The sequence below is a fragment of the Fundulus heteroclitus genome, unplaced genomic scaffold, assembly GCF_011125445.2.
Source record: "Fundulus heteroclitus isolate FHET01 unplaced genomic scaffold, MU-UCD_Fhet_4.1 scaffold_52, whole genome shotgun sequence".
Lineage (NCBI taxonomy): Eukaryota > Metazoa > Chordata > Actinopteri > Cyprinodontiformes > Fundulidae > Fundulus > Fundulus heteroclitus.
Window position 1 is genome coordinate 1390657 of NW_023396945.1, and position 18666 is coordinate 1409322.

At 44.9% G+C, this 18666-nt stretch overlaps 1 protein-coding gene across 14 annotated transcripts in view; it reads right to left on the reverse strand.

Annotated features, from left to right (window-relative positions):
* Positions 1–18666, reverse strand: part of si:ch211-272n13.3 (ankyrin repeat domain-containing protein 26) — a 42444-nt gene that overhangs the window by 4101 nt on the left and 19677 nt on the right. For 10 of the 14 annotated variants that reach the window (XM_036132534.1, XM_036132533.1, XM_036132531.1 and 7 more), the window contains 20 exons: positions 17913–18097; positions 17243–17443; positions 15613–15643; positions 15377–15524; positions 13819–14032; positions 13533–13716; positions 13279–13425; positions 12735–13197; positions 10601–11106; positions 10371–10523; positions 7241–7416; positions 6833–6926; positions 6648–6674; positions 6165–6242; positions 5499–5633; positions 5304–5416; positions 4886–5033; positions 2898–3188; positions 2580–2815; positions 2225–2462 (listed from right to left, as the gene is read on the reverse strand). In XM_036132534.1, the coding sequence (XP_035988427.1) occupies positions 2225–2462; positions 2580–2815; positions 2898–3188; positions 4886–5033; positions 5304–5416; positions 5499–5633; positions 6165–6242; positions 6648–6674; positions 6833–6926; positions 7241–7416; positions 10371–10523; positions 10601–11106; positions 12735–13197; positions 13279–13425; positions 13533–13716; positions 13819–14032; positions 15377–15524; positions 15613–15643; positions 17243–17443; positions 17913–18097 (3768 nt within the window). Of the gene's footprint in view, positions 1–1847; positions 1906–2224; positions 2463–2579; positions 2816–2897; positions 3189–4885; positions 5034–5303; positions 5417–5498; positions 5634–6164; positions 6243–6647; positions 6675–6832; positions 6927–7240; positions 7417–10370; positions 10524–10600; positions 11107–12734; positions 13198–13278; positions 13426–13532; positions 13717–13818; positions 14033–15376; positions 15525–15612; positions 15644–17242; positions 17444–17912; positions 18098–18666 lie in introns of all 14 variants that reach the window. The other 4 variants (XR_004929698.1, XM_036132525.1, XM_036132532.1 and 1 more) reach the window with 4 other exon arrangements.

Below are 18666 nucleotides of genomic sequence, written 5' to 3' on the forward strand. Positions count from 1 at the left end.
AACAGAGGAGCTGACACAGTGGCGCCACCTAGTGCTGTTAGCTGTGCAGGCAGAGCCCAGGAGGCTCGACTCTACGCAGCTTTAGAGAAACGATTCAGAAGACTTTCAATTCAAATGGTTCTTTTGTGGCGTGGCGGTGTGGTCTCTGTGTTGGGGCAGAAACAAGGCGTAGCCCCGGCAGTCGTGCAGCACTGCATGGCCGCTTCTAGACAGGGGCCGTCAGGGGCCAGGGCCCCTTTACTAGAGACATAATACTGAATCAATGCATTGATTCAGTATTATGTTTCTTATGATATGTGCTGGAACACAAACCACAACATGATCGTGTTTCACTTTTAGCTTCAGCAGGATCAGACTTTTCAGGGGTGTGCCCTGCAGTTCCAGAGCCACATGTGGATCTTTCGCTCTGTGGCCCACTTAATATATTATGTGATGACATTTTGCCCTGTTTGTCCTGGTTTAAATATTTTGCTCTTTGCCTCAATGAAACACAACACTGGCCCCACCCTGGTAAATCTGGTCCAGACCAGGGGTCTGCAACCTGTGGCGCTGGAGCCACAAGTGGCTCTTTGGACCGTCCACAGTGACTCTAAAGAACTTTGGCTACAAATTATATTTCTATTATGGTACTTAAATGTAATAATGATGATAAATGCAGGTTTTAGCAGTTTTTTCTTGGGATACCTGCTTTTAATTTTCACAACAGAATGATGCTAAAAGTGCCAGACATATTTCATTTTAAAATCAATATTTTTTCATTATGTTGGAAACTATGATTTTCTTTTTTTTTTACATCATTATCTACAAATATCAACATCCCATCCATCCTCTTTTTTTTTAACCTCAAAATAGACATAAAAGGGCATTTCTTTAATGATGACGACAGATTTCCTGCAGTAGATCTTTATCAAAAATGATAACTTGTCTTTTTTAACTCAAGTGGACTGTAGGATAAATGGCTCTATGGACTGTAAAGGTTGCAGGCTCCTGAGCTAGAACCACCACTGAGTGATTTTCTGCAGTCCTGGCAGGAACAAGCATCAGGTTGAGCGGGAATAGGCGTTAGCAGCTTTCTGCCGAGTCATTGTTGCTTCCTGTCGTAGACGTAACCCTCGGTTAGTGAAGGCACACCGAGGCCTGCGGCGCTTAGCGAAGGCTTTCACGGCTGACGAACGTTTCTACGTCTTGACGCGTTGCGACCACAAACTGCAGTTTTTGGTGTTTGGTGGCATTTAATGGGAAAGATAAAGTAGAGCGCCAGTCCTTTGCTTGTTTGTTACGTCCCCTGCGCTGGCTCATGGGAAACTGCTGTTCCTTCAACAACAGCTTTTCTCAGGGTACCTTGTTTTTTTTTTTTTAGCTGTTCTGTCAACAGATTCTCCCACCTGAGCTGCAGCTCCTCCGGAGTCACCATGAGCCTCTTTGCTGCTTCCCTGATTCATTCTCCCTGCTCGTCCGTCCCGACTCTATGAATTCCTCTAACTTCTCCACGTCTTCCTCCCTGATCTTCAGGTTGTGCCGTCTCTTCACTAAAGTCCTCTGAACACAAATGCACGGCACGTTTTCTTCAAACTAAGTTAAAAGCGTCTTTCTCCTTCCACTTCACTTTGTGCTGATCTTTTAAATGTAATCCCTCAAAAAAACACGCTGAGGTTTGCTACTGTGGCAGTAAAGCTCAAGCGCTGCGAGCAAAACGATCCTTTAGATGCTCTTTAGAAGCTGCATGGGTCAGGATTTCATTCTTATTATCCTACAGTTCGCGTTCTGCGGCTTTGTTCGGCAGCTTTCTGCTCCACTGAGCTACGACCGATCAGCCAAGAAGCAAGGCAGAGGAAGCAGCAACACACCTGGTCATGGGTCTGGCTGAAGAGAGGAGAAGTGAGAAACAGACTTTTGAGCTAGGAGCTAAAAAGAGTGAGAAATAGAAAACAGGTTAGAGGTAGTAGTGAAGAGAACAGAAATAATAAACAGGAGGAAAAACAAAAACAAAAAAAGAGGAAAACTTCAGTCATCTAAGCTGTGGATATTTCTCCAGCTGAAACACGCCGTCACTCAGACGTCTCTGATTATGACGGTCCCATTTAAACATCATGCAATCGTATTTTTTGTTTAAATCACTGATTAAAACACGGATGAAATGGAAGCCGCTCCACAAAGAAACAGGAACACTGATTTTCCTTCTTTAATCTCCATAAGTGTAGGTAAAGCAGAGGACTGGGCAGACCTTAGCCAGGTAGTCCTCCACCCTGCGGTTCTGTCCGTCCGGCACGGCACCGAGGAGCGGGAATCCAAAGCCCCTGCTGAGGGAGCCGAGTGTGGCCCCGGGGTTGGCGGGGGGGCCCAGAGAGCTCAGGTCCAGGGGAGGCCCCACCAGACTGCCGTTGGTCATGTTGCCCGTGATCAGAGACCTGCTGCGCTCGCTCAGCAGCTTGGAGTTGGCCTCTGCGAGCCGACCGTTGGCCCTGCCGGTGGAGAGAAAACGTGTTTAGTGTTTTTAAAAGACGCGTTAATGAACAGCTTCACCGGTCCGTTCAGAAACGGGCGACATTCTAGCGGACGTCTGGAAACGAAACGTTAACCTCTCCAGTTTAGTGGCGAGCGACTTGCGGAGACGCGTCTCTTCGGCGTAGAGCCCTCGGTAGCGCTCCAGCTCGGAGCGCGCGGACTCCTTCTGGCTCAGGCTGTCCAGCTGACTGGAGCGGGCTCGGCCCAGCTCCCCCTCCAGCTCCCGGATCTTCTGCTCCAGCTGGCAGCGCAGGTTGGCCTCGTTGGCAGCTTTGATCTGATCCAGCGCCTCCTGAGAGGCGGCCTGGGACTGGGGAAGGCACAGTCCACGGTTAGCCTGACCATAATCCAGACTGAAACACCTCACAGCTGAACTCATCTGAGCCGTTTACCTGGAGGAAGAGGTTGACCTGCTCCAGCTTCTGCTGGATCTCCTGCCGGGCCTTCTCCTCGGCCTCGCGGCGGTACCGCTCCGCCTGGCTTTGGTCCGTCTGCGCCGCCTCCGTCCGCCGCCTCAGCTCCAGCACCTCCTCCTCCAGCTGCCTCTTGCTCCTCTCCAGCTCGTCGTTCCTGCGGCCCGAGCCTTTCAGGGAGGCCACCTGGTCCCTCAGCTGCTCGTTCAGCTTCTCCAGCTGGTCGCGTCGACACGTCTCCTTCTCCAGCTGCCCCTGCAGATCCTCCACCTGGAGACAGAGGAAACACGTCTGAAAGTCAAACCTTACGATATGACTGAGAACACACAGCGTACCGCAACGACATCCACGACCCATTAAGACTGAAAAATGTCTTCATGTCCCCTGATCCAGTCCACCAGTGTGGGCTTTGATCTAGGTGTAGATACAGCTTAAGCATGGTGGTGGAAATTGAAATTTTATTGATTTATAGACATTGCTTTGCAATAACTGACATTATTTATGGAGAACAAAATATTCAGCTGGTTGTTTTTTATTACCCGTTCTTTTTTTCCTTCTCAACCAAGTCATGAAACGACACACCGGCCGGCCAGACTTACATCTGTTTAAAATACTTTGAAAATATATTTGGAACTCAAACGTTGCTCCTTAAATCACAGTTTCTGCGATCATTTCACCAGTGCTTTGGTGTTACATCTAAACCAAACCCGGTTCAAGAAACTTTGGTTTAGAAACCAGGAGTAAAAGGAGCCAATAAAAAAGGATAAATAAAAAAAAAACACTGAAAGGATCTGTTTGAATTTTTGACGCATAAAAACCAAAATGATCCATTAGATCAGGGGTGTCAAAGTCATTTTTGTTGAGGGGCCGCATTCAGCTTAATCTGATCTCAAGAGGGCCACACGAGTTAACTCATTGCAAGATTAAATAGAACTAATAAATGTGGACTTGTTGTTGATATTTATATTAAGTTAATTTCACTTTTACACAATATATTATGAATAACCTCAGCGTTTTTAAGAAAAGTATGTGCAGTTTTAACAATACTTTTACTCAGTTAAACATTTACTTGTGCATTATGCATAAGAACTGATCACAGTGATTATACAATGTTGAAAAACATTTATTCACATTTTTTGGAACTTAAAAACACTGTCCTGCATGACAAAATACATCAAACAGATAAAAATTAAGAAATGATTTGAATTTTTCCACACCTGAAGCTTAATCTGCTAATTAAAACACAGCGCCCCTCGTGGACAATATAGGAACTGCATATTTTCAATTAAACAAAATACATGTTTTTTATGAATTGTTTTATCATTCTTTTCCTTTTATCTTGTCCACTTGTGAAAGTCAAATCTGATGAGCTCTTTGTGGCATCTCATTGCCACATTGCCAGACAGGACACTGGAAAAAAAAAAAAAAAATAAAAAAAATAAATAAATAAATAAATAAAAAATTATAATGATAATGCATCTAGCCACAAAGCTGGACTAAATTGTTCGGCGGGCCGGATCCGGCCCGCGGGCCGTATGTTTGACACCCCTACATTAGATGGACAAAACCGCCAGTTCTGAAGTGTCAACCAAAACGCAATGGTTGCCATCTAAACAGATCAGATTTTTACCCTTAAAACCTTTTTTTTTTTCCCATCTTTAATTTTCCTTTTTCAACACCATATTCAAAACTAAGCAAATCAAACTGAATATTTTTACAGACTTTTCAAAACGGCACTCCCAGGATTTTTATGGTTTACTTTTCTTTCAACATCCTAATTATGAGATACTTTTTTTTTTTTTTTTTTTTTAATTTTTAATCACATCAAATCCTGACGATACTGACGCTGGATTGTGGTTGGACAAAATGTAACAGCAGGCTGAAGGGGTGGGGATACTCTGGCCGTGTAGAGCATCCTGTGGTGTGAACGCCGCATTAGGTGGACACTGAGAGTCTGATGGACAAACCTTGTCCTTCATCCATCCGAAGGCACCGTCCGCCTGGTGGTGTCGGCCCAGGTCCATCCGCAGAGAGTTCATCGGAGAGGCAAGCTCACCTCCCCCCGCCTCGTGATCCCGCAGCTTCTTCTTGGCCGTTTTCAGTAAAGTGCGCAGCCTTAAAAATCAACGTACAGAGCAAATGTATAAAGCTTCAAGAGAAACATCCTTAAACAAGAAACAAACGAACACGGGTCAGAAAATAAATAATAATAATAAACGGCGCACCTACAGCAGGTCTAAGGAATCTACACAGCCGACTGGGGACTTTATAAAAACACTCACAGTGGCGTACCACAAGGCCAAGGAGCCGGTTCTAGTGGACCCTAGGCGGGTCTAAACAGGAGGACGTGCTGCCCAACGTCACAGAGAAGAGGCCAAAGGTCACCTGTACATTTCTTTTTGAAGCTCCACGTTTCTCTTCATCTCCTGATCGAGGCGCGCGTCGACGGCCTTCTTCTGCTCGCCCACCTTCTTGGCCTTCTTCTTTTCCATCTCCATCTGGAAGACAACAAACGCCCTCAGTGACCCTCCGCACCAAACTCAGCCTGCGTTTTACATGCGTGCATGGCAGGACAATCACCTGGGCGGTGAGCTCCCCTTTCTCCTTCTCCAGCTCGGCCAGGCGCAGTCCTAGCTTGGAGCGGCTCTTCAGCTCTTCCTCCCACAGGGCCTGAGAGTCCTGGGCGGTGTGAGACAGCATGCTCTGTCTCTGCACCTGCAGGGGGAAAAAAAAACACACGAGCTCAGGGTACGGTGCTGCTCGGAAGTTTACATACACCCAAGCACGGCGGTGGCAACGTCATGCTGAGGGTCTGTTTTTGGCTGCCGGTAGAGTTGAACGATGCATTGCTCAAAATGGATGAAATTCTTCAACTTTACTGCAAATCAACTCCTAGATGATTGAAACCTGGACACTGTGGGATGTTCTAACAGGACAATGACCAACTCATTAAACCTGGTTTTGGCATGGATTCATTAGGTTACCATCAAGGCATGGCACGGCCGTGACTTCAATCAGTGTTGTGTAATCATAGTACTCAAAAAGAAATGGTTCAAATAATGATTTAAAAGCCCAACGAAGAGTAAATGTGACCCTATGACCAGGGCTGTATTTTGATTTGCTTTTTTGCAGTGGAAAAAAGGACCTGAATTTATTTTATCTGTCCCAAAGAGCAACTTTCTTTTTATTTTAACATATAAAAACAACATAAATGTACAGAGAAGAAAGAACACAAGCGCCCCCCACCTCTTTATTCAGCTGCTCCTCCAAAGTCATCTTGCTACTTTGGAGATTTGTTACCAAGTCCTCCAAATGTCCACGGACCTTCAGAAAAAAAAAGAAAAAAACACGATTTAAAATGAAACACGAACAATTAAAGCGTCTTCGAGTTTCTGCTGCTGTCAAAAAAAAAAAAAAAATCAATTGATTGATTTCAGAAAGCTGAGAGCAAACTAAAGGAGGTAACGTGCATCAATCAGGAATTAAGTCACAACTGAAAGAAAGACACCACGGGTCTAAAAAAAAGAGAGACTGGGAGAGGAAAGACATTTTCTCCATCACCAAGAGATTCGCCCCCACTTATGCTTGGAGGTCTGGTCTAGTTGATGACACCAAAAAGAGAATATAAGTTTATTTCTAGTTCAAAAAAACAAAGAGAACAAAACAAATCAGCGAAGAAAGAAGAACAACCCCACACGGAGAAACTACGCCTACATCCACGATACTGACCCCTCCTCCAGGTGAGCAGTCAGTTAGCTGAAAAAAGATCGTATACCCTTAAATTTAAAACTGACTTTAACATTTCAAATATTTGATCTAGCAGCATTGCATAAGAGGAATATCGTATTGCACTTTTCAGCTTCAAGTAGACGTGGGGCACTGAGACCCTGTGTGAGCAGATAAATGTTACTCACCATGGCAGCTTCCTGGGCACCTTTCTGCAGAGCCTCTATTTTATTGGACTGTTGTTTTGCAGCAGCTTCTAGTCTGGCGTTCTCAATCTCCAGCCTAGGCGACATTAACGCGCTGTATCAATCCGAGCCAAATAACCGCCTCGCATGACAGTGACAGAAACAATGTTGTATATGAGCTTTACTCCAAATTATTAGCTGTATTTAAAAAAACACCTATGTACACAGTGGGTTTCTAGACAATCTTTCTTTGTCACAAATTCAGACTTTTCCAGAATCCTCAGTCCGGCCATACACCGCTCAGAAGTAATAAATACAAAGGGATCACTATGGATTCATTTGGAGACATGGCAGAAACCATTAGATCAGTACATTTATCACAGAGAGCTGGACCTGTGTTTTTGCGCACACCTTTGCACAGCCTCCTCCAGCTGCTTGATGGTGATTTCAGAGGCTGCGGAGGCAGACAGCGCCTCCTGGAGTTTCTGAGAGGCGCTGCTCAGCTCCTTTTCCCTTTCGCCCAGACTGCTCTTCAGACCGTTGATGCGGCGCTCCGCTTGCACGTACTGATCTTCACTTTCCTCCAGCTGGGTGAGGAGAGATGAAGCAAAATGCTCACTAGCAAAGTAAAAAAAAATCCTGTGACCAACCCAGAATAGCACAAACAGCCTAGAAATAAATGCATACTGTACTTCTTGAACGTTTTGACACATTTTAATAAAAATAAAATTAATAATAAAAAAAAAAAACTTCATCCTATTTCATTAGGATTTTGTCACAGTGCAACAAAAACTAGTAACAAAAAAAAGTGTTTCTACACACTATTAACTCAGGTTGAATAAGAATCTAAGCTACACTTTGAACGCTTTGATTTTTTCCCCTAAAATTTGAAAACGTGTGTCATTCAGCCTCTACTACATAAAGCTTTGTGATTGCTGTGTTGCTGAATGTGACTAAATTCAAGAGGACTTTTTTTCCAGGCCTGATTGCTTAACGCAATTTAGCGATTGCAACTGATCCGTTTCAGCAACTCAGCTATATAATACACTGGAGTGCTGATTTTGCCAAAAAACTGAAGTCACTGGCCGCCATCTTGCTACTCTCTACTCTCACAGATTCCATAGGATTTGGTTGCAACAACAAGCAGTTTTCTGGCTGAGTGAAAACGTTTCATAGGTAATTCTACAGTCAGTGGATGTACTAACACTATCAACTACTAGGAAATTAGGTGCTGAAATATTTTACATGTTATTCATATTAAATATATATATATGTATAAATAAGTATGTGTTTATGTATATATGTATATATATGTATACACATATGTAAATATATGTTTTTGTATATTGTTATTTATATATTTATAAATGTTAAATATATATATTTAAATGAATAAAATGCAAAATATTTCAGCACATGACTTTCTCAGTACTTGATATTTTTAGAACATAACATAAAAGTATTAGGCCGTGGGCCAGAATCTGTACGGTGACTTTTCGTATGAACTGTCAGGGGGCAACTTTCTTGCACCGGGATAAGTTGCTACACATAGCAGTGATCTCAAAACACCAATGTTCCCACGTTTTCACTTGCACATTAAGAAGTTATAGCCGATAAAAAATCTAAACTGTGGCGCTCCAGTCCAATAAGTCACGTGATTCGATTTTTGCTGCTCAGCCAATCCGATCGCTGTATTGTCAGCTGAGCGAGTTTACCACGTCATCATGGCTGCGCCCGTAAGATGGTTGTTTCTGTTGTGTCTGTTTCCAGACGAAGAAAGCCCAATAATAGCATTTTGTGGCGCCACCTGGCAGAGATCTTGATGGCAAGAAAAAAATAAATAGCCCAGACCATCCATCCATTCATCCATCCATCCATCCATTTTCTAACACGCTTATCCCTGCGTTCGCGAGGTGCCGGTCCCTATCTCCAGCTGTCAATGGGCGAGAGGCGTTGTATAAACTGGACAGGTCACCAGTCCATCGCAGGGCAGAAATAGTCCAGACTTTTGCCCAATTTACTGTGATATCACCAAGACCTGCTGCGCTAGGATAGCACAGGTGTCGTTGTGCCAAACGACTTATCCCCGCCAGAATTTGTATTCCCTGCACCAAGAGCGCATTCAGCTGGAAGAATGAATCTAGTCAACTCCGCCTCATTTCCAACCTATTAGGCGTGGAAATGAGGATGTTTTACTTTTCTTAACGAAATATAGCAATGGTGTCGTTACATTATCGTTCATCCATCCATCCAGTATAATACGTTATGAGAAAGAAAACGGTCATTTCCAGATGTGTCACGAAAATATTAGCTTTATGTTATTAGATTGTCGAATGTCTGTCTGCTGAAACCAAAATCCACCTTCCTAAGTCCATCACAGCTGTCTGCTGGTTCTCTTTTTTTCTTTTTTGGTAGCTAAACCCGCATGAATAGATTATATAAAGCGGATTTCACGTGTGATCAAATGAACACTGAATAAAGGCACAGCCAAAATTATCAGATTTAATAAGATTTTAATTCAACCAAGAACCTTATCGAGATATTAACCGTATTAAGAAAACGAGATATGTCTCTTTTAAAAATAGAACAACGTATTAGGAGTTTAAAAAAAATAAATTTCATTTTACTAGAATGTGATGTTTAAAATATTTAGACTTCACAAAGCTGGAGGTTAAAACTTTTATTGATTTCAAAAATACAATACAAAATTCTACAAATTCCGAAGGGGATAACTCGTTTGGCACAACGAGTTTATACAACGCGTCTCACCCATTGACAGCTGGAGCTCGGCACCAGCACCTCGCAAACCCAGCGGGGATAAGCCTGTTAGAAAATGGATGGATGGATGGATGGATGGACAGATGGTCTGGGCTATTTATTTTTTTCTTGCCATCAAGATCTCTGCCAGCTGGCGCCAGAAAATGCTATTATTGGGCTTTCTTCATCTGGAAACAAATGCATACAAACATCTTACGAGCGCAGCCATGATGAACTGATGAACGCGCACAGCTGACAATACAGCGATCTGATTGGCTGAGCAGCAAAAATCGAATCACGTGACCTCTTGGACCGGAGCGCCACAGTTTAGATTTTTTATCGGCTATAACTTATTAATGTGCAAGCGAAAACGTGGGAACATTGGTGTTTTGAGATCACTGCTATGTGTAGCAACTTATCCTGGTGGAAGAAAGTTGCCCCCTGACAGTTCATACGAAACTTCTTAAGGAAGCGTCCTACAGATTCTGGCCCACGGCCTATATATGGCATTTGACATTTTAAAAGTCTTAAGCCCCCCCTGAACATGAGAAAATCCTCGTTATTCGATGCTGTAGCGCACATATTCCATAGTTACTGGGGGAAAATAGGGAGTACCAATATGGCGGCTGGTGGGTTCAAAGCGACTCGTTCAAACAGACGGCGATTTGCACTCCAGCGTATAATATAGCTCAGTGGTTTCAGCAGACGATGGCTTTGTGACGCATCGCACCTTTCCAGTGACAGGAAAAGGTTTCCACAGAGTTTAGCTGCCTCCTGCCGTTACCTTTCCCCTGAGCCTGTCGCAGTCCTTGAGGAGCCGAGCTTTCTCCTCCTCCAGGTCGCTGCGGTAGCGCGTGTTGACCTCCAGGGAGGCTTCGCACATGGACAGCTTCTTGAGCGAGTCGGCCAGCTCCTGCTGCAGCTGCCTGACGCTGGCCTGTGCGGACAGAGGGCCATCAGAAACGAAGAAGCATCTTAACAGTCCTACGGGAATGAAGCCTAAAACTGTCTCACCTCCCGCTCATTCTTCTCTTCCTCCAACTTATAGATCTGATCGCGAAGATCGGCGGCCTTGCCAGCGAGCTCCTTATTCCTGTCCTCCACCAGCTGGACTCTCTCCTCACAGTCGGAGCGCAGCTTGGACAGGATGTCGCTGAAGCGCTCCTGGGCGTCTGTGACGGCGCGCTCCTTGGCGTCGCCTTTGTTCTGGGACTCCTCCAGCTGTTGCCGCAGCAACATGGCCTCGCTCTGGGCTTGGGCGAGCCGTTCTTGCGCGGCTTCGTGGCGCGCCCCTGCGCGGCCGCCCTGCTCCCTCGCCGCCTGCAGGTCGTTCTCCAGCTCCTTGGCGCGCGCCGCCGCCTGGTCCTTCTCCCTCTGCAGGACGTCCAGCAGCAGGCCTTTCTCCGTCAGCTGCAGAGTGACCCGGTGGACCTCGTTCTCCATGCTGTTCGCCCGAGCCTCGGCCTTGGCCAGCTTCTGTGACAGGCTGCTGACGTCCTCGCGCTGAGAGGCTAGCTCACCTTTAGGAAAAACAAAAGGCATTAACGTTTAGAAGAAGAGCAGCTCTCAGATGACAGGAAGGTAAAGAGTAGTGTTGCGCCGATGCCATTTTTTGGCCCTGATACTGATACCATCTGTTTGAAATTGATGTGTGTGTGTATATGAAGAACTGCATACTACTTAGGGTAGTAGAGCTTTTTATGGACTACCTGGAATGGGTGACAATAGTTGAATAAACTTTTGGCTCTTAAATGCCAAAATAGTGCAACTTTCATGAACTTCTATAACATGTATAATACTAGTCAGGAGAGAGAAGGCTGCTTTCAAGTGACATACAAACATCAAAATGGTATCGGTGCCCTATTTGTTGGTACTCGCCGATAACGATACTGATTTTAGTGCTGGATCAGGGCCCCGTCCGATACTGGTATCGGTATCAGTGCAACACTAGTAAAAAGATCTACTGACTAATGCATTTCTAAACCTCTGAAATCAATCTTTGCTCCTGGAGACCATGACAGGTCTGATCGTATGGAGCAGTAGCCTCGTGAGACCATCCTGATCTCGCGAGCTTTCAAGGTTTCACTCGCAGATCAGTCTGGCTACTTTCCGTTAAACAAAATTTGGAGCCGTTCACCAAACGAACGTCCAATCAGCGTTGGCTTTGAGGCGGGTTGAGGTGTGACGCAACGAGAAGCGCGACGGTTCAGTCTAAAGAACATGGCGGCTTCAGCCAATGAAACTAGCGTTAGCGTGGCTATCGAGCAAGTTTTATCGGAATTAGAGTATTTCTTTGCTGAGCTAACGAGCCTTTACCTGCAGCAGCAAGAGTAGCTTGGCTTGTGGTTGTGTTTTCGTCGTCGACGAATCTGATTGGTTTATTTGGCCCGTCTATCACCAACATAGGCCAATCAGCTAACCAGTATTTTCGCCCCTTCCCAAAATTACTTCAACGGAAGGTTTCCAGATGGATATGCGGAGCAAATCTATCTGGCGGCGTCAGGTTAATGGAGCAGAGGATTTGGACAGTGTTGTCGGGAACATCTGCTTAGGGCTGGGCGATATAGAAATAAAGCATATCGATAAAATAGAACTCCCATTGCTCGATATCGATAATTATCGTCTAATTCAAAACATGTATTTTAAGTGCAGCCCTGGCCATTTTATGCTGTTGCTTAGCGACCTATTTGTAGATACAGAATCACAAACACTGAATTCAAACTCAACCCTTTATTCAACCAACTTTTTACCAAAACTGCAAGTTTTTAAAAAAGAAAAAAGAACACCTGCTCTGAACTCTCTGAAGGGGGCGGAGCTTGGTGACTGAGCATTCCTGGGTCTGCGTTGTGATTGGTTGGGAGGATGTAATGACTGTAATATTAACCTACATGGTTAAAATGCATGAGGAAGGAAAACTGTTATTCTACTGAACTTTTTATTGAGCTTTTTTTTTTATCATTGATACACGCCTATCGATCGATATGTATTGTTATTGAATTATCGCCCAGCTCTACATCTGCTACTTACAGGTATTTGAAAAATACGTAAAGAAAAACTAAAACTGCAGGCAAAGAATACAGAGTTGTATTTCCAGACTGACTGTCTTCCCTACGTATGGAAAGGACCTGGAAGGAAGCTCAGAGCTCACCTGTGAGCCGGTCTCTGAGCCGCTGGTGTTCCTCCTTCTCCCTGAGCAGAGCCTTCTCCGTGTCCGAGTGAGCCGCCAGGCGCAGCTCCGCCTCCTTCACGGCTCCGGCCAGGCGGCCGCGCGTGGACTCGGCCTCGGCCTCCAGCGCCTCGCGCGCCTGCCGCTCGCTCTCCAGCCGGCTGGCCGTTTTGGCCAGCTCGGACTTCAGGGCCGCCAGCTGCGTGTTGCAGGTGAACACGGTCTGCGTCACGGCTTCGTTGCTCAGCTTCAGGTCCCGCCGCACGTCCTCCAGCTGCTCCCTGAGGGTCTCGTTCTCCTCCACCAGGTGGCTCTCCTTCAGACTGCTGCTTGCCTGCGACCGCTCCAGGTCCGCCCGCAGCATGGACAGCTGCTCCTGCAAGGAGGTGGTCTGCTGGAGCAGCTCCCGCTCCCTGTCGCTGGCCTCCGTCAGCTGGGACAGCGCCTGCACACACGGCAAGACATGTCACCTCAGGGGAGGTCTGGACTGCCTTTTAAGTCGTCTCGGTGGCCCTGAGGAAATCACCTCGTTGCTTCTGCTGACGCTTCTCCTGTTCTCCGCCTCCATCTCCTGCTGCTTTCGGAGGTGACCGCTGAGCAGGTTTTCCTGCAGGGCCCGTGAGCTGCGCTCCTGAGCCAGCAACCTCTGGGTCTCACTGTGCTCCTCTTCAAGCTGCGCGTTGAGCACATCAACCCACCGGCGTTAGAATCATGTCTCCACACACACTCAAAAGAACGATATGCAGGGCAGACGCACGCAGGAAGTGTGAGGGAACGTGCCTGTTTCATGTTGCTGATCAGCGTCCTGGTCTCCAGCTCCAGGTTTCGCAGCGTCAGCTCTACCTTCTGCCGCTCCTGGACCTCGAACTGGTGCTGCTCCTCCATCCTCCTCAGCTTGTCTCTGGTAGTGTTGTACATCATGGTGGCGTTGTGCCGATTCTCCTGCTCCTGTTTCAGCTGGAACCTTCACCCGACGGGAAACACACACACACAGCTAAGGTGAGCGCGCGGACACCCAGCGGAGAGGATTTCTAAGTGGGCCTAAACCAAAGCAGCTTTGTCTCACTTCAGGTTTGTGACTTCGGTCTGTAACTCCAGCTGGTTGCGCTCCAGCAGAGACTTGACGTCTTTAACTTCCTCCAGTGAGCTCTTCAGCGCCGCCCGTTCCACTTCCAGCTGGCTCACCTTCTCTGCCAGGTAGCCGTGGCGGCTGCGCGCTTTTTCAATGGAGCGCTCATACTCGTGGAAGATGTTCTGCAGCTTCGTGATGCTCGTTGAGTCTGAGGGACGAGATACAGCGAAGTCGAACTTCCGCATCTTATTTTTGTCTGTGACGAGATCGGGTAACGGCTCCGATATCGACTAATTAGCTGGATCGGATATCGGATGAACGACGCCGATCCAGTCGTTTTTTTTTTATTTTTTTTATTAATGTCACAGCAATGCAGTAACAGCGATCTAGTCACTTCATTTCTATGCCACGGCGGTTACGTCATCATGCAGAGGAAGAAGAGCAGCTAATGATCAGCAAACACAGAGCCAAGTCTGCGGTTTGGAAACATTTCAATCTTGATACGCCAACAAGTCCGACTGCAACATGCAATATCTGTTGTGTGAAAACCTCTAGGGGTGGTGATAAAGTCGGTAAATTCAACACCACAAACATGGTATGTGGTTCATTCCCTCAACAGTAGTATCGGCTCGGTAGCGGGTATCAGCTGATCTGCTCAGCACAGGTATCGTATCGGACTGGATGAGAAAAAGCTAGATGGGTGCACCTCTAAAACATACACAGACAAATTTGTTAGGACCCCTGTGTTATATGCCTTTAAAATAACTCCCCTTTAATTCTAGTTGCATGTTGCCACATGGAAAAATGTGGTTAAATCTATCCTTTAATGTGAGTAAAACTATTTGTAGAGGGGAAAAAACATGGTAGGAATAATTAATTTAGAAAAAGCATCAACGGCACAATTGTTGGTACCCCTGCTGTCAATAGAAATCCCTTCTACCCTTATTTTGCATTGCATAGAGAGAAGAGGTAGTTGGACCATTGGTGTTTGCATAATGTCTGCAGACAGTCCTGGGTCCCCTCCCAGGTTCCCTTCTCTTTAGCTCATGAAAGATTGAATAATTTGATTTTATTTAATTTCTATTGCATTTTCATTTGGTTTTGGGGGAGGTGGCGACCAAACTGGACAAAGTCGGCTGCCAGTGGCAATAAAATAAAAATATAAAATAAACGCGTCTGTCTCAGACCTTATTTATAACTCAGGAAAAATGCTCTTTTAAATTACTAATTAGAACTTTCTAGAAATTCTGATCACCTTTCATTTTAAAAAGTGAATGTATAAATAATTTTTATTTTACGTTTATTATAATGACTGTTAGGGTTACCAGCATTGGCTCCATGCGAATTACTTCAAAACTATACGGTCTTAAACTATTTGTTAAATTTTCAGTGTGAGAACATCTTAACCAGCGGGGTCAACAAATGTACCTGTGTCTGTAGGCAATACCTCACATTCAAACTGGTGGAAAGCTGGATTATCTACTTTCATTTTCCAACTAAAACAAGAAAAAAAAAAAAACATAACCTATCACGTATCGCAGAAACTTCTCACCCAAAGTGGACGAATCCAGCTTCTGGATGAGGAGGGACGCATGACGGTAGCCTGAAGTGGGGGAGTCCATGTCATCTGTGGCTGTGTCTGACGACTGGGTGAGTTCATCCAAATCTTCGGCCATGTCCATCTCCTCGGGTGTCTGGATCTGGAGAGATCACATAAGATTGCCCACATCTGTTTCAGAGCTTCTAATGGTTCGTTCAGTCCACCCTGTTAGTGAATATGTGCCTTACCTTGCTCCTCTGCTGCCCTCTAGTGGTCAACCTGATCCAGGGGAACACACAAACAGAGAGATTGGTTTGCATGAGCTTGGAAAGTGCTAAAGAAAGGCAGAAGGGTCTTGGTATAATGCAGTATACAGTTAAGCCTTTGAGGAACCAATTGCGAGCCATGCAAATATATCAGGAAAATTATTCTGATTTTAACCCTCCACCAATAACCTTAAGGTTTAGCTGTAACTCAAGGTGCATTTCTGACCTGCTCAACAAAAGCAAATTTGCTTTTTTATGGTTGTATAACAAACACAGAGGCAGATATGTTAGGACTTATTAAAAACTGCAGTGTTTTTGTTGTTCCTCAAATGTACTCGTCTATTTTCTGCAGTCAGCAAAGAAGTGCAGCACTCTGAAGTAGTATTTGTCTCCTTAGAGATTTCTTCTGTTTTTACTTGTATTTTAAATCCACAAACCAATTTAAAAAAAATCAGACCAAGATAACTTGAGAAAAAAAGACACTTTTTAACTCATTACTTTATTTACTGAGGGGAAACAAACTATCCTATGTGAACAATCATTCTCTTGAACGTAACGGATTGTGCCATCCAGGCATTTTCAATAATGTGTAACGAGTCTTTTACATCCCTGAGGAGAGTTTATGGCCCACTGTGCCATGCAGAACAGTTTTAACTAAGCTATCTCAATTTGATTGAAGGCCGGACCTTTCAGTATTTATTTTTAGCTATTTAGAGAACTTTTCATATTGGTTTTAATCGTTATCCTGCTACTCTGTACAAATAAGCTTGAGCGTAAGGTCACGAACAGAAAGATCTTCAAGATTTCCTGCCAGATTTCACACTTTCTTCACTGAAACTTACTGAACCCGTTTGCATATACCAGATATCACAAATGGATGTTTTGGAGCTCAGGGTAACATGAGCCACTCTAACTATAAGTTTTGTCAAAAAGGAAAGTTTTAAGATTAGTCTTAAAAGTAGACAGGGTGTCTGCCTCACGGACCAAAACTGGGAGTTGGTTCCACAGGAGAGGAGCCTGATAGCTAAAGGATCTGCCTCCCATTCTACTTTTAGAGACTCTAGGAACCACCAGCAGACCTGCAGTCTGAGAGCGAAGTGCTCTGTTAGGAACATACGGGGTAATCAGAGCTCTGATATATGATGGAGCTTGATTATTAAGGGCTTTATATACGAGGAAAATTTTAAATTTTATTCTTGATTTAACAGGAAGACAATGACTGGAAGCTAAAATAGATACATGATTCCTCTTGTTAAGTTTCATCAGAACTCTTGCTGCACTTGAAAAGAGCATTTTGTATTTACTCGGGTTATCTTTGTCTAATTTTCCCATTGGAGTGATGACCTCAAACATTTGGAGCATGTGTGGCAAATAAAGCAAAAACATGAGAAAAGGGAACAAATACTTTTGCAGCGCTCTACGTCGACAGTTTCAAGTTGATTTTTACTTTCCCTTAAACAGAGGCAAGCATTGCTTAGTGTGAGATTTGTTTCCAATAACTCCGAAAACTACGTCGCATCTGTGTTTGATACACCTGGCCTTCAGATTAATAACACTAAACGGGTTAGTGGAAGAGAGAGAGATGTAGAAAAGCGGCATACTGCATATATACCTTGCTTCATCGTCCGACAAGTCACTTAAAGAGCTATCATCAAACACAGAGGAGGGGTCTCCGTTAACACGTTTGCCGGTCTGAGGGGCTCTGACGGGCCGGGCCCCTCGGACCTTCGGCTCCAGCTGTAATGCTCCTTCTACAGCCGGCCTCTCCTGCTTCCTGCTACCGCAGCCGTGCTGGACCGGAGCTCTGCTGGCGCTATGGAGAGCAATAAACCTGACAGTCATTGAGCCGGGACTCTAACTGAGGCCTTTGGTTGAAACGAAAAAAGAAACCAACACAAAAAAAAGAAAAGGAAAGTTTAAATTGACATGTCTATGGGCACTCCTGCCAACACTTGTGTAAAAAGCCTTAAACAGAAATTCCTCTTTCACCGCTCTAGCATGATCACAGGGAAAGGCCAGCGGGTAAAATCTGATTCAGGGTCAGATGAGGAGTTCATTTTTAGGCTTTTTTCTTGTATGTCTTTACCAGGGGTGCCAAGTAATGTGGCCGGCACCAAGCGTTGAGCTGTTTCGGCCGACTCTACCACTGTGGGAAAAATCTTTTCAAAAGTAAAATGAAATAATAGAAGTGGTTCATGAAAAAAAAGTTTACTAAAGCTTCAATATAGGAGCAATTTCAAAGGGCTACTAGGGTGAGTATGTAAAAAAATCAACATGCACACCTCTGGGCAGGAACAGGCTGCTGGTCCTGATGAGATCCGTCGGCTCGATTCAACAGGCTACCTAAAGCGGTCTCGGGTTTCTTAGAACCAAGTATTTTTTCCACTGCTGCGTCACCGCCGTCCCAGGAAGTACGCCACCTCTGCTCCTCCACTGTAGCCGCCGCCGTCGCCGTCGTGCTGCCGGTCTGAGAAACAAGAAAAAAGGCACAGCGTTGGATAAACTCGACGTGAGGGAGTCGCTGAGCCGAGAAGGGTTGAGGCTGGGGCGCCTTAAGGTGCATTTTGGATCCGAGTCTGTGCACTTCATCATCCATAATTCAGCGTCTTCCCTCCCGTTGGAGACCTAACACCTTAACGCTGTTTCTCCTTGGACTCTATTGAAAGGGATGGACCTGGAATCATCAGTTAAATACGTTTTTATGAAGCTGCATCGCTTCGGGAAAGTATTTATACCCCTTTAACCTTTTCACGGTACAAACACAAACTTTGCTCTGTTTAAAGGGATTGCAGCGCCAGTTATTTGTCCACAAGTCAAAAACTTTTTTTTTTTTTTATTAAAGGTGAAGATTTCACTGATAAGAGGTCTTTTAAAAATCGATGCAAACAATTCAAATCTTTTAAAAATGTAAAATAGAAGGGTCTGTCTTTTTAAGAACCACAACTTCCCCCTCCCTTTTAACGTTATTGTAATTAGTAACAGAAATATTTACTAAAAATCAGACCTGGGTGGTTTGTTAAACCGGGCTGGTAATAC